This window comes from Colobus angolensis, unplaced genomic scaffold (genome assembly GCF_000951035.1).
Source record: "Colobus angolensis palliatus isolate OR3802 unplaced genomic scaffold, Cang.pa_1.0 Scaffold102, whole genome shotgun sequence".
Taxonomy (NCBI): domain Eukaryota; kingdom Metazoa; phylum Chordata; class Mammalia; order Primates; family Cercopithecidae; genus Colobus; species Colobus angolensis.
In genome coordinates, this window is record NW_012111142.1 from 9,218,290 (window position 1) to 9,243,135 (window position 24,846).

General features: G+C 42.4%; 1 protein-coding gene across 2 annotated transcripts in view; it reads left to right on the forward strand.

The window, feature by feature from the left end:
• Positions 1-24,846, forward strand: part of PPAP2B (phosphatidic acid phosphatase type 2B) — a 152,422-nt gene that overhangs the window by 89,096 nt on the left and 38,480 nt on the right. For both annotated transcript variants that reach the window (XM_011941486.1, XM_011941476.1), the window contains one exon: positions 20,041-20,198. In XM_011941486.1, the coding sequence (XP_011796876.1) occupies positions 20,041-20,198 (158 nt within the window). The remainder of the gene's footprint in view (positions 1-20,040; positions 20,199-24,846) is intronic.

Here is a 24,846-nt window from a genome sequence, read left to right on the forward strand (position 1 = left end):
GCCTCAAACTCTTGACCTCAAGCAGTCTATCCACCTCAGCCTCCCAAAGTGCTGGGATTACAAGCGTGAGCCACTGCACCTGCCTGCCCAGGGACAGTCCTTCTTGATAAATACTTTATACTACATTCACCTACACTGACCCTCCCTGAACCACCCAGACCAGTTTTTAAATTCGGCCTTCCCTGAAGTGAAACTTTTTTTTCTTTTGAGGCAGGGTCTCAAAAACCCAAGTCATTTTTGACACTAGCATAAAAATGTTGCTTTTTTTCTAAAGGTAAATTCATTTATCATTATTGATGCTTTAAACTATACCACTTAAGATTTGGAAAAGACAGGGAACATCACCCATAATCTACCACAAATACTATTGCCATTTTGGCATATTTCTTTTTACTCATGTTGATTTTCTTTCAGTTATTTAGGTGTATATACATATGATAGTCTTCATAATTAAAATTGTTTTATCATTACTTGATCAAGGACCCTTTAACATCATTCAGAATTAAGTATTCCTGTATCTTTGTGTAATCTCACCTCTATATGTATCTCTGTGACCAAATTCCCCCATTTTATAGGGACACCAGTCATATGGGGTTAGAGCCTGCCCTAATGGCCTCATGTTAACTTGATTACCTCTATAAAGACCCTATCTCCAAATAAGTTCGTACTCTAAGGTGCTGGGGGTTACCATTTCAACATGAATTTGGTGGGAGAGGGCACAATTTACCTTTAAACTTAACTCCTCTCTCTACCCCTCAAATTATATGTGAGGAAATTGAGGCCCAAGCCAAGTAGTTTGATTTGAATTTAGGCCTAACTCTAAAATGGTACAATTTCATCACATCCTGTTTCCTACTCATGAATAGAAAATACTGTGAACCAGGGGGAAAAAAATGTCTTCCTTGATCTGAATTTGATTAGTGTGAGACTGTTTGATGGTTATTAACTGCTAAATTTAAGTAAGTTTGGCCAGTTGAAGCCTACATCGTCATGTTATTTAAAAAGCATGTTAGGCAAACCCACTAGACTTACCTAAAACTTTTTATTGAATTTAAAGTATGTGGCTCACACCTGTAATCCCCAGTTATTTGGGAGGCTGAGGCAGGAGGTTTGCTTGAGCTTAGGAGTTTAAGATCAGCCTTGGCAACATAGCGAGACCTTGTTTCTACAAAAAATTAAAAAATTAGCCAAGCATGATGGCCCTTGTTAAGCATGTTTCACAAATTGTTTCATTCAGGGACACATTGACCTAGAGGCTAACTGGCATGCCAATAAATCCCTGGTAATTGGACCACATTCCATAGTAAAAGTAGCCAGTATTGGATACTTATCGTTGATTTTTCTCTTGTTTCTTCATCTTGGGTTTTTGGGTGTTTTTTGTTGTCGTTGTTTGTTTTTGGTAGTTTTTGTTTGTTTGTTCTTGGTTTTTTTTAGTGTTTGGCCTTCCTTCTCCTGCATAAGTGATTATGGCAAATTGCACACACACCCCAATAGGCACTAGGGAAGGCCAGAACCAGTATAACAATAACAAGCTAATGTAACCAGCCAGCCCATGGTCCTTATGGTGTCCATGTACACAGGACAGATAAAAGCCCCCAGGGAAGTTGCTAATCAGGAGGGATTGAATGGAGCCAGTTCAGCTGCTTCCATAATGGAGGAGTGGAAATGGCAACAGCATTGGTTTTAGCCCTGAGATTGAAGCCTGTGAGTGGTGTTCCTTGGAGTTGTACAGGGCATGGTCACCTCTGTCCCTTTTCACTAAATATCATTTGGCAAATTACAACTCCTTTTCTTAATTTCCTCACATGAATACAAAATAGCATTTGAACTGTGATCACCACATATACCCCATTGCTCCTAAGTCTGTGCTCTGTTCATTGTAGGTGCTTCATATTTATTGGGAAAGAAATGAATGAAGGGAGAGTGAAAAATACTGTGGAACAGAGATAGGGATTGACTAGGAGTGTGAAGTGAACTTGGGAAGTTCCAAGACACATTTTATTTAAACCAGTGTGGAGTGCTAAGAAAATCCCCAGTTATTTTCCTTTAGCTGGAAATAATGGAACATTGAAAAGACATTGGTATCCTTGAAACTCTACATAGCCTGTTGCCCTTGCCTGCTTTAAAGGGAGGGAAATACTCTCACAGAGAGACAAAGAGCTACCCTAGTCATCTTTCTTTATTCTAATGTATTTTGTAGAGAAGACCATGAATAATAACAATACTTTCCTTGGGTTGAATACACTTTATATATGGCACTGTATTTCTAAACTTCACAGTAACCCGTCAAGATTGGTTCTAGCCCGTTTTACAGATGCTCTAGAGAGGTTAGCAGCCTGCTTAATGTCACAGGACTAAAAAGAGGTAGATCTAAGCTTTAAGCTCTAAACACAAATCTATTTGACCCCAAAGCCTGTGCTTTTTCTGCTATCCATATTCTCAATCACCCACTCGAGTCTCAAAAAAAAAAGCCAAAGTCGGGGGAGAAAGCCAAAGGCTTGGTAACTTTCATAATACATAGTCAATATGTGAAATAAATAATGGATCTCTTCATGGGCCAAGACAGTGCTTGTCTCTTTCCTTCTTACGGAAGGCACACCATTCCATATTCATAAGAGTAACATTTACTGGCATTTTCTATGTGCCAGGCATTGTATGAACCTTCTTTGCACACTCTATTTCATTCCTCCCCCCATCACTGTGAGAGGTTAATCGACTTGTTTTAGGTTAAAATTAGGACCCAAGTGTATCTGACTCCAAAATCCACACACACAGCTGTATATGTGCTACTGTTTGCCATTGTATGTCAGTTGCCAGCAGATAGATTGCCCTCCTCTTGCTATTTAGTTCGAATTTAGTCTTAGGTATGGTTCTGAATATATGTGTTAAGATAACCTGAGGGAGTCTGTGTAGGGAAACTCCAGCAATGAGTTTCAGAGAGGTGTTTGAAGGAAAGAGGCAACCAGTCCCAGATACTCTTGGAGACCAAGCAGTGTTTATTTGAGCTGTGCTGTCCAGGACCTGGTGTGGTGTCATGGCTGTGAGAGGCCTTAATGCATCTTACTCAGGAAGGATGGGATGTGTCTCAAAGTGCAGAAGGCTTTTCCTTGGGAAGGTGGTTGGTCACACCTGGGTTAGCAAGAGCTAGCTAACTAAAGCTTCCATACCCCAGTTTATCTTCCACATGTCTGGCTAGCAGGGTGTACTTTCTAAAACACAGCCTTGCCACTCCACTCCCTTCCCCAGACATAGTCATATTTTGAGTCCCTGCTGGGATATCCAGGACTGTGGAGAGGATAGATATTAAACACTGGCCCTGCAGCTTGGAAATCAGTCTTGTTTGAAAGCCACACACGAATCATATTTGTAGGGCTGATTAGAGGTTATTTAGACCAGCATTTCTTAGAGAATGCTCTGAAGAACCCAAGTTCTTCTGGGTTGCAGTTTTTCCCTGGTAAAACTTAACAGTAAACTCTGATGAAGGCCCTAGGGTGAAATGTCCATATTGAATTTGCTTTGGGATATGACCAGCGAGTCCAGCCTCTTCTCTTTAATAGAGGCTCAGCGACGAAAAGGGACTTTCTTCTTTCACAGAAGAATCCACCCTCGGCCGGGCGCGGTGGCTCATGGCCGGGCGCGGTGGCTCAAGCCTGTAATCCCAGCACTTTGGGAGGCCGAGACGGGCGGATCACGAGGTCAGGAGATCGAGACTATCCTGGCTAACACGGTGAAACCCCGTCTCTACTAAAAACTACAAAAAACTAGCCGGGCGAGGTGGCGGCGCCTGTAGTCCCAGCTACCCGGGAGGCTGAGGCAGGAGAATGGCGTGAACCCAGGAGGCGGAGCTTGCAGTGAGCTGAGATCCGGCCACAGCACTCCAGCCTGGGTGACAGAGCGAGACTCCGTCTCAAAAAAAATAAAAAATAAAAAAAAAAAAAGAATCCAACCTCGAGCTCCTGACATCCCCAGCCCAGGACTTTTTCTGCTCCACAGAGGGCCTCTGCATTTTACTCCCCTCTTTCAGTTTTTGTCTTTAGGCAGTTCTGAGGCGCATATTTTCTCCTGTATCTTGAAGCCGTATGTTTCTCAGGCTTTTCTCCTCTTCTAAGATAGGCTGCTGATGTTTAGCATCTGAAATCATCCTGTTTCTTTCTTAAAGTTGTCCTGGGAAAGATATTGGAAAGCTAAGTTCCCAACTAGGCTGATGAGAAGGGGAGAGGAGAACTGCAGGTTTGAGTCCTCACAGGGTCCCTGTAGAGGAAAGATCAATTTTTCTATGAGAACCAGGAGCTCTCTGAGGGCAGAAACCCTGTTTCACTCATCTCAGTAGTTCCCACTCCTGGAACACAATAAGGTGCTCAGTAAACATTGTATATTCAGTGTGGTTTAAAATTGTGTTGACTTGGTATATGCATATATAAATTGCATGTTATGTAAATTATATATAAAATTTTTTAAAGCCCTTTTATTAAAAATGAAACTTTTAAGTGTTAGAGTAGTGATTCCCAAATCACCTTGGGATAAAATCACTTGGAGGTCTTATTAAAAATCAGAATTCTCATGCCCTTCCCCTGAAATTCTGGTCAAGTAGGTCTGGGCAGGGCCTGGAATCAATCTATCTATCTTTCTTTCTCTTTTTTTTTTTTCATAAGTGCCTCTGATGGTGAATGGCTAAATCTGAAAATCACTGTCCAGAGGATAAACTTGTTCAATCCCCAATTTTACATTTAGGAGGCAGACATGAAAATATGCCTTAGCCTTCAGGTCTGGAACCTTAAAACAAACAAACAAAAACCGGTGTGCATAGGAATATAGAAAGAACATATCCAGAACAGTCAGCCAGTAATACCTTGTGTCAGATGCGAGGGGCTATGGAGAGAAATGATTTGCAGGCCTAATTAGACCTGCTGCCCAGTTCTCAAACCTGCAGCTCTAAGCCTTCTGCTAATTGGCAGTCCCTTAATAGATTAGGACTTGGCATCAGGTTTGCATGTTATTATAAACCACACACAGAAAAACCCAGTGGCTGAGGAACTCCTGCCAAACCCCGGCCTGGGTTTTGTGAGGCTTTTGAAGTGCACTGGTCTTTCAGTATTTTGTATAGTCAGTGCACTGAAAGGCATCAAACCATTTCTTTGGATGGGATTGTGAAGGGCAAGTTTGTTGAATAATTAATTCCCCAAGACCCATTCTGTCATCTTGATGGACAAGTAGGAGCTCACATATGCCATTTGCTCTCAGCAATGATAGGAGAGATTGTTTCTCACGGATCCTGTCCCATTCCCAGGCATCTTCTCCTTCCCCTTCGTGCCTTGAGTGGGAAGGGGAGGAGGAAACATGCCTGTGCACCTGTTCCGAGGCAGGCTGCTTACCACGCCATCTCTTCTGCCATCCTCATGCCAGCCCTTCTAGACTGTGGGACCTGTCTTGAAGATAAGCAAACTAAGGTCCTGAGAATTCACTAATCAAGTGTCACATTGCCACGACTTGGCAGAGGTGGAAGGGAGGGCCTTGTATCTAGGTCTGCTAATTGCATACCACCACCAAACCTGGAAAGCCATTTTTGATTTCTCTGGTGTTCGGTTGATATGGGCTGTGAAATGGTTTTCTGCGGTTCACGTTGTGCGCAGGGATACCTGTGTACATCTGTGGATAATATATATATATACTGTAAGTGCTTCCCTCCCCCTCACATTAACATTATAGAGTTTCCATTTTGAGGTGAGGCTACCCACGACAGTGCAACATTGTGCAGTAGGACAGGGAGGGAGGGTGGAGAGCAGGGCTTTCCCAGAGCACGCAAAGGCCTATGGGTTCCCAAAGCCACAGTCAAGTATTCCTCAGGCCTTTGAACAATTCCGGGGGCCTTGCTCTCCCTTCTTGTCCTTCCAATTGGATTCCAGTTGGGGATTCTTCCACTTCTTTTCATGGCCACTTCTACAAATGGGGAGCTGTCGTGGAAGCTGATATTTCCATGAAAACCTTCCATTTCTCAGGCAAACATACCAGGCAGCTCTCATGGCAATACCATGGTGAAGGGGAATAATGTTATTTGGCATTTCGCCCTTTAAAAAAGTGTATGTGTGGGGGTGGGTGGGAGGAGGAGGATGGGCAGAGAGAACAGTGGGGGCTTTGTAATTTACTGCAATAGAGGGGTCAGGTGGGCAGGGTTATGAGGGAAGGAGGGGCATAGAGAAGGCCTGAACCCCCCTTGGGCTTCGCAACCCTCTTCCTCCCCTCTGCCTGATTTCACACATTTTGAGAGGTTGTAAAGGGGAAGCTGGGGAGTTTTTATGTTTTGATTTGGAAGAGGGACTCTAGACATTCTGTCCCTCTGAGGGAAGCTGGCTCCTTGCTGCTTTGCAAGGATTAAGCGCCTGGCTTCCAGAACCATTGAAGAAACATCCCAGGAACTACCCTTTTCTCTCAACAGCTGAAAAATGCATTACCCAGCAGTGGCTTCCTGGAGCGTTCTGGCTAAAGAGCCTCCCTCTGGAACAATAGGGTTCCTATAGCAAACCACCTAGGAGTTGTTTACTGTAGCCAGTTCTCCCAGTGTATCCGAATGCCTTACATTTTGTTATTCCCATTCTGGTGGGGGAAGGGGCAGCGCTGCAGGAGCAACTGAGGATGGTCTCGGAGTACCTGGATTTCTGTCTACAGGAAGCAGCTGCCCGATTTGTGAGTGGCTCCCCTCCTTAGCACCAGTGAAAAGCACCTAAAGATAGAATATCTGCTGGCTTCACAGTTCCATGGAAAGTCAGCCGGACCCAGCGCCCTTTTCTGGACTACTTCTCTGTGGCCTTATCACTGTTCTTCATTTCCAGTCTTTGTAAAACCAAGCTCATACTCCTTACCTGGAAAGGATCATTGGGCAGCATAAGGGAGGTGCAGCAATAAAGTGACCAGGAAAGTGTCTAGCGGTAGCTAATGTTAATCCCCACCTCCCTCCAACCCACCGCCCATTTTTGCTGATGCCTACTACTTCAACAGAGCCAAGAGCTGCCAAACATTTGTTAAATTTTTATCTGAAGGTCTGTAGATTTTGGGGTGTTTTCTGGAGCTGTTCTTTATAAATGAGAATCTTTGAAGTCCAGAGGTCTCTGCTCAGCCAGTCTGCCTTCACAAACCTAAAAGAAAGTTGTGTGCTCCTCAGTTACCCCAGCTGGGGTAAAGGTAGGTGGTGAAGCCCCTTCATCATGTAAAGATGCCATGGAAATGAAACCTTCTTGCTTACAAAATACTCTGCACTCCTTAAAGATGAAAATTCTTAAAATTAGAGAGGTCCACAAGACACCCGGGAAAACCACTCCTTTCATTTTGCACATGAAGAAAATGAATCCCAGAGAGCAGACGAGGAAATGTGATCCTGTGGTCACACTGGTAGTTGGTGGCAGAGCTGAGACTGATGGTGGTAATAACATTAAGTTATTACTTAATCCCAGACTTGCTTGTGCAGTCTTACTGATATCAGACATTTCTTCAATGAACCAATAACTAGTGTTGACTTACCTTCCCTGATCCAGCTTGGACCACTTGAGGCTTCCATTACACAGTAGGCAAAAAGAACGGCCACACAAAGTAGGATGACTCCAGTGGATTTCAGTTTGTTTCATTTTACAATAATCCTAGTGACGATTAAAGTAGACATCTTTTTTCCCCAAGTAAGAAAATTCTTCTGGATTTAACAGCATTAACATCTTTCACTGCCAATTCGCTTCCTTTTTAGCAGGCATCTTTTCAGCATCTATTGTTTTAGGAACTAGACGGGCTCCCTCAAAGTACTTTTCTAATTTTTTTCCTTAGCGTTAAAGGTTGGAAGAGCTGAACAAAGCAGCAGTTTTGTCAACTTCTTGGAAAGAAAACCTTCTCAGTTCTGGATTTTTTTTTTTTTTTTTGATATAGCCTTAAATTGGCTATACCAGTTGGCATTCAAATGACAACAAGGAGTATTTCAAATTCATTTACTGGATTAGTCAGTAAATAGGTATTGCATGCCAGCTGGTCATGTGCTGAGGGCATCCTCAGTGCTCTCACTTCAGTAATGCCCCTGTGGAAGTTCTTGTCACATTGCTGGTGGGTGGTTGTTCCCAGAGCATGCATCTTTAGGGGGGCAGAGACCACATCTTATTAACTTCTGTAGCTCATAATTCTCCCAGTGAGGAGTTTCCCCCTTCAAAGGAGGAATTTTCTCCCTCATTTTCTTGCCACCCATTGCCATTCGGAAAACTCAGTGGGCCATGGAGAAGCCTTAGATCTCTGGGAAAAGAAGTTTGAGTTGTACTTCAATTGGGTATTTTGTAATGCCATTTACTCCCTGGATACTTCTAAAACGAAAATGTAGCCTGTAAGGACAGCACATAGAGAGGAAATCAACTACAAATTAAAAAGTGATTAGTGAGTGTTTAGGCAGAAGGTCAAAGGGATTAGTTTGGACTTCAAACTTTTCAGCTTTCAAGGTTTGTATTCAGTTACAAAATTACATCCCTGAATTATTTGTGCAGGTGGCAGCTGTCAGATTTGAAGAAAGTTTCTGTGTTTTACAAAAGGAACATTGACAGGACCGGGAATGGGGAGTGTGCTCCCAGGGTGAGGGTTGTCCTATCCACGGCACCCTGGAACGGCTCCAGTCTTGCTCAATGCAAGTGACAGTCCTCGTCTGAGCTGACACAGCCCTGTCCAGGTTACCCCAACCACCTTAGTGAGGAAACCAGTCAAGCCAGTTGATTGGCATCATGTAAACAGCTTGATAGTAGATTTTCAGGACCAGGAAGGAAGAGAACTAATCTTTGTTAAATTTACCTGCCTTCTGATATTTCATCCTCACAGCTTTTCAAAGTGGATATTGGCATCCTCTTTTTATAGTTGAGGCTCAGAGAAATGAGGCAATTTGCTGAAGATTACATAGAGCGTCAGTGGCAAAACTGGTTTTCAAACCCAGGTCTGAGTTGCTCTCTTGAGATCTGTACTCTTCCTTACTTGGAGCTTTCTTTAGGGCAGAAATTCCCAAGAGGATCCCAGCAAATGGGGTAGGGGTGTGCTGAAATGGATCCCTTAGCCCTTGGGCAGCTGGGCGGGGTAGGGCATGGCAGCTGAATCACTGAGCAGCAGTCTGCTCAGCTTGCCTAGGAGTGTCCTATAGAGTATTTTCTAATATTATCACTATGTGGAAAAGGCTGGAAACTGAAGGTAAGTGTCTTATTCTTAGCCATCCAACCTAACCACCCATCTGAGACTTGAAGCTGGTTAGGTTCCCTGTAAATAATTCCTCATGGAATTGTCTACTCTTTATTAGGGTATGGGATGTTGTGCTGTTTTGGGGGATTGCATTAAAAAACAGGATTTGGGGTATGGGAGACATTAGGTTAAAATTTAGAAAGTAGGGAGAAAACGATCCACAAGTCCTAGAGTGTATTTGCTAGGGAGCCAGGTCTTCCAGATTTTGGTTTGTTTCCTATACATTTATTCAATACACATTTGTTGAACTCCCACTATATGCCAGGAGTCTTTCCTTGTTTCAGGGACACAGAGATGAACAACATAAACCCTTCTCTGGGGATCTTAGCTAGTGCAGGAGATATATGGGACAGGAATAATTATAATGTTAGACAGTGGGAGCCCTCAACCTTCCCATCTATTAAATGAAAATAAATGACATTAAGATCTCTTACAGTTCTAAACTTTCATCAGGATATTACTGATATGTGCCTAACTCCATTTTAGTAAGATTTATGATGCCAACAAATATCTGATGGTCTTTAATTTTTAACTCCCTTCTCACTTTGCTTTTATTTTTTATTCTTTAGAATTAGTGGGCTTCTATCAGAAGATTGTTTTTGTTTTGATTTTAGATAGCTATTGCTTTTAAAAACACAACTCTCTGATATTCCCATTTACTATCACATAGAGAGCTATAAGTTGGGTCCACTGTATCTTCTGAAGGGTAACCATGCAATTTATTAAGATAAGCTGTTTACCTGACCAGTAAGATGGGTGTTCATTTTGACCTAACCACCAGCCTCATGGAGTCAGTTTGCTAAGGGCTTTCTAGTTCAGCAAGACTTTGTTTCAAATCCCTGTTCATTTTACTGTATGACCTTTGGCAAATTACTTAGCTTCTAAGCCTCAGTTTCCCCATAACTAAAATGCAAAAATGAACTGCCTTGCCCTGACTTGACATGGTCTTTGGATTTATAATTGAAAACATAGAGAGGAGGCTCAGTGTTGGTTAAGATTAAGACATACACATAAATCCATACACACACACACAACCATATACACATATATATACATGTCTAATGTGGCCATTATTTACTATGGGAGATGGTACGGAATCAAGAGTTATTTCTATTTTCATAGGTTTATCCAAGAGTCATTAACCAAGGACTCTTACTCTCTACAGCAAGGATAAAGTCAAATGTTTACAAAGCCAGGCAATTAACATGAATGACTAAAGTAGACCAGATATAAGAAAATTGACAGCACAAGCTCAATGAGAATGGCAACCCACAGGCAGCCTGCGTGTCAGGGAGACAGTGAGGAGTGGGTGGCTCCTGGAGGATGTGTATATGTTGCATGCAGGAAGACAGCCGCTATTATTACTGCCTGCATTGCTACACACTTTAGAGCTGGTTTAAGAAGCTGGGAATCTGGACGTTATCTGCCTGTTATTAAATGTTAACAACTAATTTAAAACATGTTAAACCCTTGGTGGGACAAACGGAACATCTCTACAGGCCAGATTTGGCCGTGGGCTGCCAGCTTGTGACCTTTGACCTAGATCATAGGCTGTGTAGCTCGGTGGTGTACCTGGAGTGCCCGTGGATTGCTCACCAGGGTGATTTTGTTCTTGCAGGGCCTCCCATAACGCTCACCTCTTCGCTTTTGGCACTGTATCTGGCTCCAGTCTTGCCTTTTGACTATCTCGGACTTTGGCTATCCCTGGTGTCTGATGTCCTGCCAATCCACAGGTTGTTTATTCTGCCACGTGGACGGGGTGTTTTGTGTACATCTGGGTAGCGTGGCTTGGGTGGGAGTGCACATGCTGATGAATGAATGTTTAACTGCTGGAAAAATAAAAATAAATGTATTTTTCTCAACCTTATTATAGACTTGCCTCCCATACAGCCTCATGTGATCTTTTGAGAATGTATGGCAGGGTTCCCACTGTGATATTTCTTCACTATGTCAGGGTGCTGGCTCTTGCTAACCACTGTCGAAGCCCCATTTGTCTACCCAATCCCAAGAAGTCCCTGGAATTATAGGACTTCATGAGCATGCTTTTCCCTGGAGATTAGATTGCGTATGAGAAGTGGCTGGTGGACCCATGGCTACTTGCATGAGTTTCAGACAGAAATCTGGTCACATTTTACCCCCACATAAAAGCTTTTGGTGGCTCCCTGTCACAAAAAAGAGCAAGAACTAACATACTTTATAAACTACATCTTAGTCCTCCTAATCAACTCTTTACATTGGGAATTAATGTGCCAAGTCTTATTGTATAGTGATAAAAATAAAGTTCACAGAGTTAAGGTCATACTGCAAGCATGACAGTTGAAGGAATGGAATATGAAATCTTGTCTGCCTGACTCCAAAGATCATGATTAAATTGGAAAAAATAAAGAAGCAATTAATGCTGTTAGAGTGGGTTACATGGCTAAGTAAATCCTTTGTGGGTGAGATATTTAAGTCTTGAAGGATAAATAGGAGTTGTTTTAATTCACATCTTTTTTTTTTTTTTTTTTTTGAGACGGAGTCTCGCTCTGTCGCCCAGGCTGGAGTGCAGTGGCCGGATCTCAGCTCACTGCAAGCTCCGTCTCCCGGGTTCACGCCATTCTCCTGCCTCAGCCTCCCGAGTAGCTGGGACTACAGGCGCCCGCCATCTCGCCCGGCTAGTTTTTTGTATTTTAGTAGAGACGGGGTTTCACTGTGTTAGTCAGGATGGTCTCGATCTCCTGACCTCGTGATCCGCCCGTCTCGGCCTCCCAAAGTGCTGGGATTACAGGCTTGAGCCACCGCGCCCGGCTTTAATTCACATCTTAAATGCATTACTTCATGGAGTTGTTAGGAAGATCAAATGTGATGGTTTATGTAAGAACTCAGAAGTACTTTGCATGGATGGAACTATTGCTGTGTCTTAACTCTGGGCAGCCATGTTGTAAATAAACGCCTTTGGGTCATAAGGGAAGCTTATGAGGCAGAGAGAGTGTGGCTGGATCTGTATGGTTCCATCTTAACATCGGAAGAGGAGCCTTGGTTTCTGCCCTCGTCCAAGGCCAACATACACTTTCAAGAGTTTCGTAGCTGACTTTCTAGGTTGCTAATATGTGCATAGACATAGTTCATGTGTACTTAGCAATAAAGGCTAACTGGTCCCATCTCTGAATGAATTCTAGAGTCAGACAGTTCTATTACATATCTTGTTTATGCCTCTTCTCCTCAGAGTGGATACTGAAACAAATTACAACCTCCCTGTCCCTCGATCTTTTGTCTATATCCTAATAATTAATTTAGGAAACTGTTTTGAGAATTAAATGAATTGATGTATCCAAAGCTCCTGGCACATAGTAGGTGCCCAATAAATATATACTTACTGTCATCCTTATTTAAAGAGGGATCAAAAAGAAGGAGGTCTTGGGAAGTGACTCAGCTTCACCTGGGATAAAAGGATTATGCATCCTGTTTGCTCTGGTAGTTGTGTTTCACTAGAAATAAAACACCTCATTTGTGAAATATATAATGATGACAAAAAGAGGTTTGGAGCTCTTTCAGTTAAAGATATGAACCTTGAGTTGCTCGTCAGTTTGTTTTATTTGCAGATGAATGTAGCAACCCTTTAAAAATCCAACTAAAAGGGCCAAAACAGCCAGAGCTGGGGGTTTTAAGGAGGCTGATGTTAATTATTTTTAAAAACAAAATGTTTTCACTGTAAGCACTTTCAAATAAGAAAGGACATCCAAAGTTCTTTTCAACACCCATGGTTAAACTAAAACAGGTTTCTCTTTGTCATGGAAGGTGAGACTTTCAGAAGGCAGGGAACTCAAAAGCACTGCAGTATTTTACTCACCTTTGTTTTCCCCAGCACCTAACACGGTACCCAGTACTTAGGAAAGAGCCATCCTTGTGTGTTAAAGTTGGACTAAAGACCTTGATTTGGGGTCAGGAAACCCGAGCACTAGGACTAGATCTGCCACTGGTTTCTTCATTTCTGCCACGTAGTTGCTTTTGGTTCCAACAGTCTTCTTTTTGTGGAGAAAGGGCCTGAACTTTCCAGCACTGAAGAATGAGCAATTGCCAAGGAAGACCTCTAGACCCAGAATATTGCGTGCTCACACCAGCCAACAGCAAGTGTTTTTCATGGCAGCCTGTTTCAAAGGTAGAAAAATGCCTTCATAGTAAACTTAGTTTTGTCTCATCTGGATTGTGTCCAGTCTAAAAATCTGGACAAATATCATAAACCAAAGAAAGTTTGCACACTTCTAAGACCAGTAGCAATTAATTACTTTAAAAAGAAGCCCTGTCACTTACAAGCAATGTAAATATTTGTATTTTGAACCTCTAAGTAATAGTTGTGTTGACCATTCTGGCCTTAAGTGATTTAAAAAAATCAGTGAGTGATATTTTAACAGGGAATATGTTTATAAAGAAAGGGAGGGTCAGGTCATAGAGTAAGAAAATATGAGCCAAAAGACAGACAGATGTGGGTTCGAAACCCAGTGACCAGTTTACTCACTTGGGGACCTTGTACCAGTTATAAAACTTCTGGCCTCAGTTTTCTGTTGAGTATAAATGAAAATAATAACCCACAACATTTCATAGCTATTGTGGATATTAAGCTAATTAATTCCTCAACTCTAAACTCCTTCAAGGTCTAGGGTCTTTAGTCTATATTTTGAATAGCTGGTCCAAATTGGGACCATTGCTAGCTCTGCATTTTAGGTGAACTGATGAACATTTCTGATCCTCAGTTTTTCCATTTGTAAGATGGGTGGAACAGTGCCTACTCATAACTCTATACTGTAGGTAAGATGTATAAACTTTTGGTCATAGAGTTCTTGTTTTTTTTTGTTTTTTTTTTTTTTTTGAGACAAGGTCTGGCTCTATCACCCAGGCTGGAGTGCAGTGGCACAATCTTGGCTTACTGCAACCTCTGCCTTCTGGGCTCAAGTTATCCTCTTACCTCCTGAGTAGCTGGGACTACAGGCAGGTACCACCGCACTCGGCTAAGTTTTGTATTTTTGGTAGAGACGGAGTTTCATCATGTTGCCAAGGCTGGTCTCGAACTTATGAGCTCGAGCAATGCGGCTGCCTCAGCCTCCCAAAGGGCTAGGATTACAGAAATGAGCCACTGCAGCTGGCCTTGTCACAGAGTTCTAATAGCTGCCCAATTTGAGTAATTATGCTATACCAGATGCCTACTTTTGTGCAACAAGTATTATTTTGTGGGTAGATGTGTAGGCTTTCTGCAGATGTTAGTTTAATTATTATTCTCGCAGATCCTGGACTTCATGTATTTTATAATGACTACAGATTGTTTTGAGTGGAAAATTGAACAACTCTGGAAAAGGACATGAAGGACTTGGTATGTGGGAGACATGAAAGTGCCTTCCTGGTGCTCTGATTCTGGTCAGGCAAAAATGCAAAGATTCCTTCTTCACTCTTCCTCTCATTCTCTTCTTAGCCTCACCAAGGGCTTTCTGAAAAGCACTTTGTAAGAAGGAGGCTGTGTTTAATTTTGTGCAAAGGTGAACTGTGGCTGCAGGGAGCAGGGCTTTGGGGCCAGGTCACTTGGGTAACACTTCCCACATGAGTTTATCAATGGGTGGGCCTCAAAACTTAGTCTGTGTTTTTTTACACTCCACCCCCAAACCACCCAACCTGCTCCAGTGTTAGTTTTTCAAAGCCAGAGAAGTTTCAAAGGCCTGAACCCAACACAGGGGCCTTTCTTCATGCTTTGATTTTATGCCCATTAAGTGTTTGTCAGTGAGTTCGTATTTCACCTCCTCTGCAACCTACACATCCCAAGAAATCCCCAGAGGTATAGGAAGTTAATTGATCCTTGATTAAAGGAAGGAGAAATGCTTGAGTCTGGGTCTCGGTCTGCACTCACTAGATTGTTTTTTTTTTTTTTTTTTGGTCATGCTTTGCAAAAATTTTGTAATGCACCTTTTATTACAAATAAATTTAAATTCCAGGCTATTGCCTTCAGAGTTTGATGAAATTAGTTACCTAGCACGTGTGTGATACACAGTGAAAGTTCAGTGAACTTGAGCCAGTGCCATTCCCTTGATTGTTCTGAACAGTGCCTTTTTCATGAGAGGCCATGTGATTTGCTGAGCTTCAGTTAATTTACTAATACTTATAGGTGCTTCCTTCTCTGAAGAGTGACTCACTTACTTTATAGAAAGCACCCAAAATCAAGAGTCAGATCATTTGAAACCTGTTCAGCTCCATAACTTACTTGCAGAGTGACTGGTAAGTCACTTTAATCTCTTTGAACCTTAGGGTGGCTTAATGTATTAGTTTTTATGACTGTTTATCCTATTAGCCTTTGGACCACTTGAAGGTTGGAACTTAGCCTCTTTCATTTCAGTGGCCCAGTCAATGCCTAGACCATGGTAGGCAGCCAGGTCGGTCAGTCTACAATAGTTTATGTGGGGACCCTCAAGACAGTTTGGGCACATGATAACTGTTTAGCAAATGTTACCTATTATTATTCTCTGTGCTGTTTTCCCCTTTCTTTCCTTCATTCCCTTCATCTCTTCTAGCTCTATAGCAAACTTTAAAATTGTATTTGTTTAATAGCCATCAGTTTGGTAACTGGCAGTATTGAAATCCCTAAACTGCACTGATTTTGTGTGTGTGTGTGTGTGATTGTACTTAGCCTGTGGACTCTAGGAACCCCTCCTACTATATAAGAGTTAACTGAAGTCTCCCACCCTCTGTTGGACACCTTGAAAGACTCTAGTAAAATGGTCTTTGTGTCCTTTATGCATATGTCAATCATCACACTAGAAATAATTCAGTGTTCTTGCTTTTTTGACTGTCTTACAACACTGTGAACTCCTCCAGGCAGGTACTATGATGTATTCACTTCCAGAATTTCAGTGTCTAGCACTGGGAAATTTCTCGAAGTGAAGTGATAAGGGACTATAGTGATTGGTAATAAAGATGGTGACGGTATTGGAAATAAAGATCGTTGGAGAAGAACAGCCTCTTCTCTGTGTCCTGGAAGGGCAAGGCACAGTGTTATATCTCTTAAGGACTAGTTGCCTAGTTGGGGGGATGTTTATGCTTTTCCCATCAACTGAAGGAAATCTGTGGTTACTCTCTTCCTGGATCAAAATCAAGATTTGACTGGCATCACCCTCAATAATACTACAAGTTTATAGGGGAGACAAAAAAAAAAAAAGCCATTGGGTTTTGTAAATGCCATCTCCATGCCTTTCAAGAAAATAAACAGAACATATTCAGCTCCAACTTCTTGTCTGTTTGTGGTCTTCATCCACATAATCAGAACTGGAAGCCCTCCCCAAGCCATAGGCAAAGAAAGAGGAAAAAGGATTTGGACTGTTCTCAGTTTAAAAGTGGGCAAAGGACTGACCAGATTTTCTTCCCTTGCCTTCTCTGTGAGGCTTTCTTCCCCTGCCTTCTCTGTGAGGCTTTCTTCCCCTGCCTTCTCTGTGAGGCTTTCTTCCCTTCTCTTTTTAACATTCATTGAGTGTCCACAGTGTGCCCCAGATTCTATGCTGACATTACTCAGTGCTATTGCCTTAACTTTCTTCTCAACTGATTTTGATGATGTATGTCTTCCCCTACTGGATTGTAAGCTTCTTGAGGGCAGGGTCTGGGTCATCTATGTATTCCTTGTAACTTAATATATGTAGTTAAGACTCAATAAATATTTGTTGAATGAATGAATGGATGCTTTAATTTTTATATAATCCCAAACATGCTAAAGTTAGATTTCATTCTTCCCATTAAACAGATGAGAAAGGGAGTTTTGGAGATGTGAAATAACTTAAGTAGTAGGGAGCAGAGTCGAGATCATTAACCCAGTTCTGTCTAACTCCAAAACTCTTTTATATGTGTTTTATTGTCCATAGAAACATATGTTTTACAGGCCTATCATGTGAACACTATGAAAAATAGAAGCTGGAGGCCTAAGAGTGGAGTGCAAATGTAGGGAACTTGGGGTCTGTTCCCTTCCTGAGTTTATTAGCAACACTTTGGCTCCTAGGCACCAGAGTGACTGCAGCTCAACTTTTAAATCTCAATATGTGGAACTTTAAAAGCAGACTATTAATAATATCATACTGCTGGCTTCTCAGCTGCTTTTCATAGCCAACTTGGTTGCATTTCAAAATGTTTAGGCAGTGGCACGAAGATGGTTCGGGACCATATGATATCTCTCCCAGGCCCCTAAACTCTAAAGATCATTTCTAAGCCAGAACATTTATCCACTGCCTTTCCCTGCCCCCTCTCCTCCATTGCAGAGACAAAGTTTTAAAACCTAATGGCTATTGCCTGTCAGGGCCCCTCTGTGTTTACTTTGAGAAGGTCAGGCACAATACTGTGGTGTGTTGCTGTTCTTTCTTTTCAAAGCACCAGTATGAATTTGATAAAGTAAATTGTTGTTCTAGCAGGAAGCAGTTAGGGGTCACAAAATAAATAGCCATAGAGTTCAAATAAATCCAAAGAATAAAACCAAATAAATCCATGTGTGTATGCACAGTGATACATAAATACACTTTTTAGAAAGTGAGCATTTTTATCACTGCCGTTCTGAACCAAAGTAATTGAAAAATTGTGGAGTTCATGGTACTTTTTTTTTTAGAGGTGGTCTGGGACTTCAACCAACATGACATGAATTTAATTCTTTTTGAAAAACATGAAAAATGGGATTTTATCTTTTAAACAACTGTTTATGTTGGGATTTTTCAGCTAATGAAATTCACATTTGGATGAAATCAATTTGCAAAGTTAAATTAGGGATTTAAGCATTTGGAGGTGGACTAAGAGATCCTGAATGAGCTCAGTATTCTCTGTGAGTCTCTGTTCCCTCCACTTGAAGGTGGGTGATAGTGCTTAAATAATACTTCAATGCAAAAATGGATATAAAGAACCCAACACATTGTGAGTGTGCATTCAATAGTGGCTGTATTCGCCACTATGTTTTGTTTTGTTTTCTACAGTCCAGAAGTCTTTTATTTACTTTATTTTTTTAACACCTGCTATGCCATGAATTCATAGGGAATATGTTCCAGCAGCAGGCTCCTTCCCATTGGTTCTCACAAAGTGTGTTTCTCTCTGTAGAGCAGGCTGGTGCTTCAGTTGAACTCTTTGGCTTCTTTCTTTTTCTGATCATTTTCCTTCATGTTTTTTAGGAAGTGCTTGGAGTGCTTAATGTGCTCAGTACGCACATTAATTCTCTTGGCAATAATCTTGCCCTTAACTTGTTTGTTTACAACAATGCCAACGGCATGCTAGGGAACGCTGCAGACTCTTCCAGTTTAACCATGGTAACACTTGTGGGGCATTCTTTTTAGAACAGTACCCATTCCCTTAGATGTCTACAACATCGCCTTTATCATAGATTTTCATATACATGGCCAAAGAAACAACTCCATGTTTTCTAAAAGGCCTAGAGAACATCTGTTGGGTGCCTCTCCTCTTTCCCTTTGTGTTCGTCATTTTGGTGAATTACTGGAAGATGGCATTTCCGGCTGAAAGGCCACCGTGTTTCTGGTAGTCTTCCCTAGTTCCAAGATTTGTAAAAGAGCGAGTCATTTTATTTTGCAAAGTGTCATTGGAGCTTGGTATTGCAGTTAGGTAGTTTGGGAGGAAGAGGTAATTTGGTCTAAGAGAATAGCATGAATCCACAGTCTCTGTGTACTGGTTTCTTGGAGGCTTACTGAAGAGGAGCAGCAGAGCATGAAGCTGGAGAGATGTCCAGGTCATGGGAACTCCTAAAGTCCTACTTAGAGGCTTTATTTCACCCTGTGTCATGGGGCGCCGTTGAAGAGGCTTTAGCAAGGCTTTGACATGCTCATGGTCCGAGCCCTTCAGGAAGCAAACTGGTGGCTATCTGTACAAGGGAATGGGGGCCATGAGCCTGATTAGGAGGCTCTTGTAGCATCCAAACGAGAGTTATCATGGGCCTTTGCTTTTTGAGTCAGGGTTTTGAGGGAATTTTCTTGGCAGGTGATGGAATCCATTTGTCATGACCTTTGAGAGAATAGTCTGAACTGGTCACTGATAACCAGCAGCAGCTGCAAGAGCCACTTGGTGCTCCTGGGTGCCCTGGGCCCTCTATCCAGGTCTGCAGACAGCAGGGCCAAGCTCAGCTGTGCTCACTCTTATTGGTAGTTCTTTGAACAGTGAAAGAAAAGCCTGGGAAAATGGCATTCATGAAGCAGCTACTTTGTGCCAGGCACTGTGCTAGAGGTTGTGTGTGCATTGATCTCCTTTAGTCAACACCACAACTCATTTTACTGTGGAAAAAACTGGGACTCAGGAAAATGGAGTGGGAACCAGAGGTCAAATCACTTAGGAAGTGGTGGATCTGGGGTTCACATCCACATTTTTTGACTCCAAGGCCTTTACTACCCCAGGCAGCACAGCCTTAGTGAACTTCTCAAAGGGGAAGTGGTTAAGAGCTAAGAAATGAATGCCCTTAGAGGCATAAATCATTAGATTTGGGGCTATATTAGTAAATGTTACGATTTGGGCTTTAATTTTAGCAGGGTATCGTAGAACTGTGGGAAAAGCCCTGCTCTGGCTCTTTCACTGCCTACCTCCAAGCTCTTGGGGAAGAGAAGAGGATAATGCCTCTCTCCTCATGGGGCTGTGGAAAGGAGGAATGGGGATGTGCATAGCAAAAGCTCTCTCTAGGCTGTAGATCTCTACAAATGGAAGGAAAGATTGGCACTCTCAGTGATATTTGGGATGGTCTTGCTTGAGGTTCCTCTTTGGCACTGATGTTTTCCCCTTCCTTTTTTTTTTCTCTCCTGGTATATGCCGTGGTTCCACCTGGACCAGCGGGCCTCCCCTTCCTTATCATCGAGACAAGCACCATCAAGCCTTACCACCGAGGGTTTTACTGCAATGATGAGAGCATCAAGTACCCACTGAAAACTGGTGAGACAATAAATGACGCTGTGCTCTGCGCCGTGGGGATCGTCATTGCCATCCTCGCGGTAAGTGTCCAGACTCTGCTGTGGTGGATCCTGTCTGACTTCTCCCTGTATTGTCATATTACAGAATGTCTGAGCCAACAGAGATTTATACCAAGTAGAAGCCAACTTTCTCTGGCCTGTATTTAGCCAAGAAGCAAGGTAGTTAATCCTAAGAACACCACATGTAAAATAAGTGCTCTCACCCCCATTATACAGATGTGAGAGTTAAGTGACATACTCAAAGTCTACAGCTACAGAAAATCCGGGTTCAGCCTGTGCCCGGCTGATTTCAAAGAGACTTACAGTTCAGGAAGACTAACCTGTCCAAATGAACTGCTCAAGGGGATAGGCAGTTAGCTTATCTTGCCTACTCTGGATCAAATGTAAGCTGCTGATGTTACGGGTACCACATTTCATGTAGTTTTCTTTTGACTTGCCTACTCTGGAGGTTGGTTGTAAACTTTGAGACCCCTCTTTGTTTTTTAATAACATCGTAAACCAGGCACACAATCAACAGCTTGAATTTGGGGAGGGGGAAGGGAGGCTAGTAGAATTCTTTCCAGCCTTTAAAAGAAAAACAGTTCGTTTGGCAACTGTAGTAGTTTCTTAAAGGTGGACTAAGGATCTTTGTGTTCAAAAACCGAAAAACGAAAGGTCTAGTTTTCCCATATGCTCCAAATTGACAGTTGTGGGTTTCAGTTTCTAGGAAGAATGGCTTTCCCTGAAAAAGGTGTTTGTCAGGAAAGGCAAATAATTGCACAGTATCATGTACTGAGGTTTGAACAGGTGTTTTTGAAAGTTAGAGGATCAGTTAATTGAACACTTCAAAGGAGCCCACTATACCCAAGAGTGTGGTGAGATAAGAAAAGCACAGGGACAGGAATGTCACATGCTTGTCACTCTCTGTGGCATTATTCCCAGCTTGCCTAGTGGGCTGCTCCCAGGCACAGGGCAGTGGAAAGAGACACTCTTCAGAGCCTCTCCTAGCTATGTGAATTAGATGGATCATTGATTTCTTTAACCCTCAATTTCCTCATCTGTAAAACGAGATTGCTGTTTGGATTCCCTCAAGGGGATCGCTGTAAGAATCAAATGAATGCCATAAGACCTGGAATTGCACTTTGCAGCAGTGGGCTCACTGGAACGTTCAGAGTCTTTTAGTTGGGAATGGTTCTGGTTTTCTCACCTGGCCCCAGGATAGGCAAAGGAAAATGCTAAAGTAGCTTCTTTGGAGTTCATGTGTCTCCTCCCATCTTTCCTTCCCCAAGCAGAGCTTCAGGTCAGCAACTCTTCGCTTGCTGCTTGCCAAGGCCTGTCCCTTTCTCCTTAAGGGATGTCACCTTTTCTTAGAAAACATGTGCTTTTGAGAGCTTCACTGTGGCTTGCCCTTTACTTGTGTCATGTTGATATTTTAATTACAATGTTTCCTGACCTCCCAGGTTTTCTTGAAACAGTCATGTGCTGTGGCCTCCTTATACAATGAGCAACAGTATTGCTTCCCCAACCCATACAATGGCAGCAAAATGGATTAGATAGTGCTTTCCTATAGTTCCAGAGAAACATAAGCCAAGAAATTACTGCAATAATTGTTATCTCTTGTCCAGTGCAACTGTATATGGGAGATACACTTGAACAATGTGGATGCATTTCACCCTTGAAGAAACCCCAAGAGCTAGGTATTCTTGTGGTTTTCAGTTTAGCACAGGGTTAAAGGCACATGCCCTGGTTCAGACCTGAACCCATCTGCTGTGGACCATGTGGCAAATTAACTTTATGGCGCCCTGCCTCGGAAATACATCTGTTACATGGAGATACGATGTCTACTTACTAAGGTTTTGAGAATTAAATGAGCTAATGTATATAAAGTAATTCAGTGCTTGGCACATACAGTATGCCCAGTATATGTAAACTATTTTTATTCTAAATGAGTAAACAGAGTCAAAAAATGGTGAAGTGACAGCCAGACATTATATCTGGCAAAAATATAGTAAGGAGGCTGGGCGCGGTGGCTCAAGCCTGTAATCCCAGCACTTTGGGAGGCTGAGACGGGTGGATACAAGGTCAGGAGATCGAGACCATCCTGGCTAACACGGTGAAACCCCATCTCTACTAAAAAAATACAAAAAACTAGCCGGGCGAGGTGGCAGGCACCTGTAGTCCCAGCTGCTTGGGAGGCTGAGGCAGGAGAATGGCGTAACCCTGGGAGACGGAGCTTGCAGTGAGCTGAGATCCAGCCACTGCACTCTAGCCTGGGTGACAGAGCGAGACTCCATCTCAAAAAAAAAAAAAATATATATATATATATAGTAAGGAAAGGAACCCCAGCCTTAGCTACACATCCCCCACTCTCTTCTTATAGTGATTTAATTAGAACCCAGGTCTCTTGACTCTCACTCCTCTTTGCAATAGGACTTTCTTACCTCTTGGTCCAACGGCTGTGGCATTTCAGCTGGAGGCACATGTGAGTTGGGGGCTCCTAATGAAGCCTACTAGCCTGCTTACCTGTCATAACTATCAAGGGTACTCACAGAAAAAGGTAAAAGCAAAGACCTCAGAGGTGGAGGGAACAATTCACTTTTGTATTCTCAGTTCTGGAAAAGCTCTAGAGTTTAAATTTAACAACAACAACGATGCTGATGACACAGTTCCCCCTTTCCCAGCTGGCCCCATCCAGAACCCAGTTCTGATTAGAGGGCAGGAGTGACAGTCGTGGAGGGTGGAGGGGCCCAGAGCTAGAAATTGAACCATCATCCTGCTGATTGCTGTCCTGAGCCTTCTGCTGAATGTCAGGTTTGTTTAAAACAGCAAGAGAGGACTTGACTGATTCAGATGCCCCTGCTCCCATTTGGATGGTCTCCACAACAAAGGAATGGAATGGCAGTGGAGGAGACCAGTGTGGTTTAGAGATGCAAATCATCAGGCGTTGTGGAGAAAGCAGACACCTTTCAATGGCAGGAGATATGGAAAAACCTAGTCATGTTGACCTCTTTTTCAGATGTATCTCAGATTCTGGAATTATAGCATAATAGGAATTCCTTCCAAATCCACAAAGCAATGGTTCCTATCCCTGCCTTGCAAAGGCTTAATGACTCTAGCAGCAGTAAGGCTAGGAGCAAACAGTAAAATATCATCTCCTATCTCTCAGTTTTGTATTGCACTGTATTACAAAGAGTATCATGGGCAAAGATTTAAAATGGGAAGAAATGCTAAGTATTCTTTTTTTTTTTTTTTTTTTGAGACGGAGTCTCGCTCTGTGCCTTGCCCAGACCCTAAAAGGGGTTTATACAGAGTCTTAATATCTAATAATTGATGTATGGTTGAGTCATAAATGAATCCCCTCTCTCCTTAGCCATAAAAATGCTACCCCACTTGAATCTGACTTCTGTAATAACATTCCTAACTAGAGAAAAAGTCAAACTTAGGCATCATCTGACTTAGGTTCATGTCCCAACTTCCGTGCTTACTCATTCTGTAACTTGTCCTTCAACCTCAGGAGAGCCATTGAACCCCTTGGAGCTATACTTTGCTTCTCTATAAATTGGTCACAATAGTTCACCAATGCTATAGGCTTGTTTTGGTTGTCAAATCATGTGATATTATGTGTGTGATAAGTGAGAATCATCCTTCATATTTCTGTAGTGTTGTACAGTTTACAGCATGGCTTTTATGTGCACGCTCTTCTTTGCACCTGGTAGTAATCCTGGGAGGTTGATTCTTACAGCTAAGTCAACTGGGGCTCAAGGATATTGAGTGAGTCTCTCATAACTAAGTAGTGGCATGGCCAGACCAGGAGTCCTCTGATTCCTGCTGCTGTCTTCTGCAGCCTACCCTCCTTCCACAAGTACTTATCAAGTGCCTATGATATGTCAGGTCCTGGGGTCACAGTGGTGAACCTCAACCCAATCAGCTGCATGTTGTCTCTGGTCATGAAACTTAGCAGCTACCCCATCTCGAGCAGCAAATAACACCTTTAATACATACTGTCATAGGCCGAGCGCAGTGGCTCATGCCTGTAATCCCAGCACTCTGGGAGACCAAGGTAGGTGGATCACTTGAAGTCAGGAGTCTGAGACCAGTCTAGTCAACATGGTGAAACTCAGTCTCTACTAAAAGTTTAAAAATTAGCTGGGCTTCATGGCACATGCCTGTAGTTCCAGCTGCTTGGGAGGCTGAGGCAGGAGAATCGCTTTAATCCAGGAGGTGGATGTTGCAGTGAGCCGAGATCACACCACTGTACTCCAGCTTGGGCGACAGGGTGAGTCTCTGTCTCAAAAAAAAAAAAAAAAAGAAAACAACTTGTGTTTAGTTGAATTCAAGGCAATCTTGATTATATGAAAGCCTAATTTTTCAATGGAATATCTAAAAAAGAAGTCTTTTTAGGGGGAAAACATGGTAATTATATAAATGTTTAAATGAATTTGATGAAATAGATGACTGTTTACCTGTTTTTGTAAATATTTAATTTATTATTGTAGTTACATGTATTTATTTATAAGTGTATATATAAGATAATGTACTGGTTTGGAAGATTACGTTCTTGCATTTTGTAAAATAAATGTATTCAACACCTCTTTTTAAACTGCTTTATTGAAGTGTCACCACAGCATGTTGAACATCAGTTCCTTGAGTTTCTCCTGCATCATCTGACACAGTATTCCAGACTAGATCA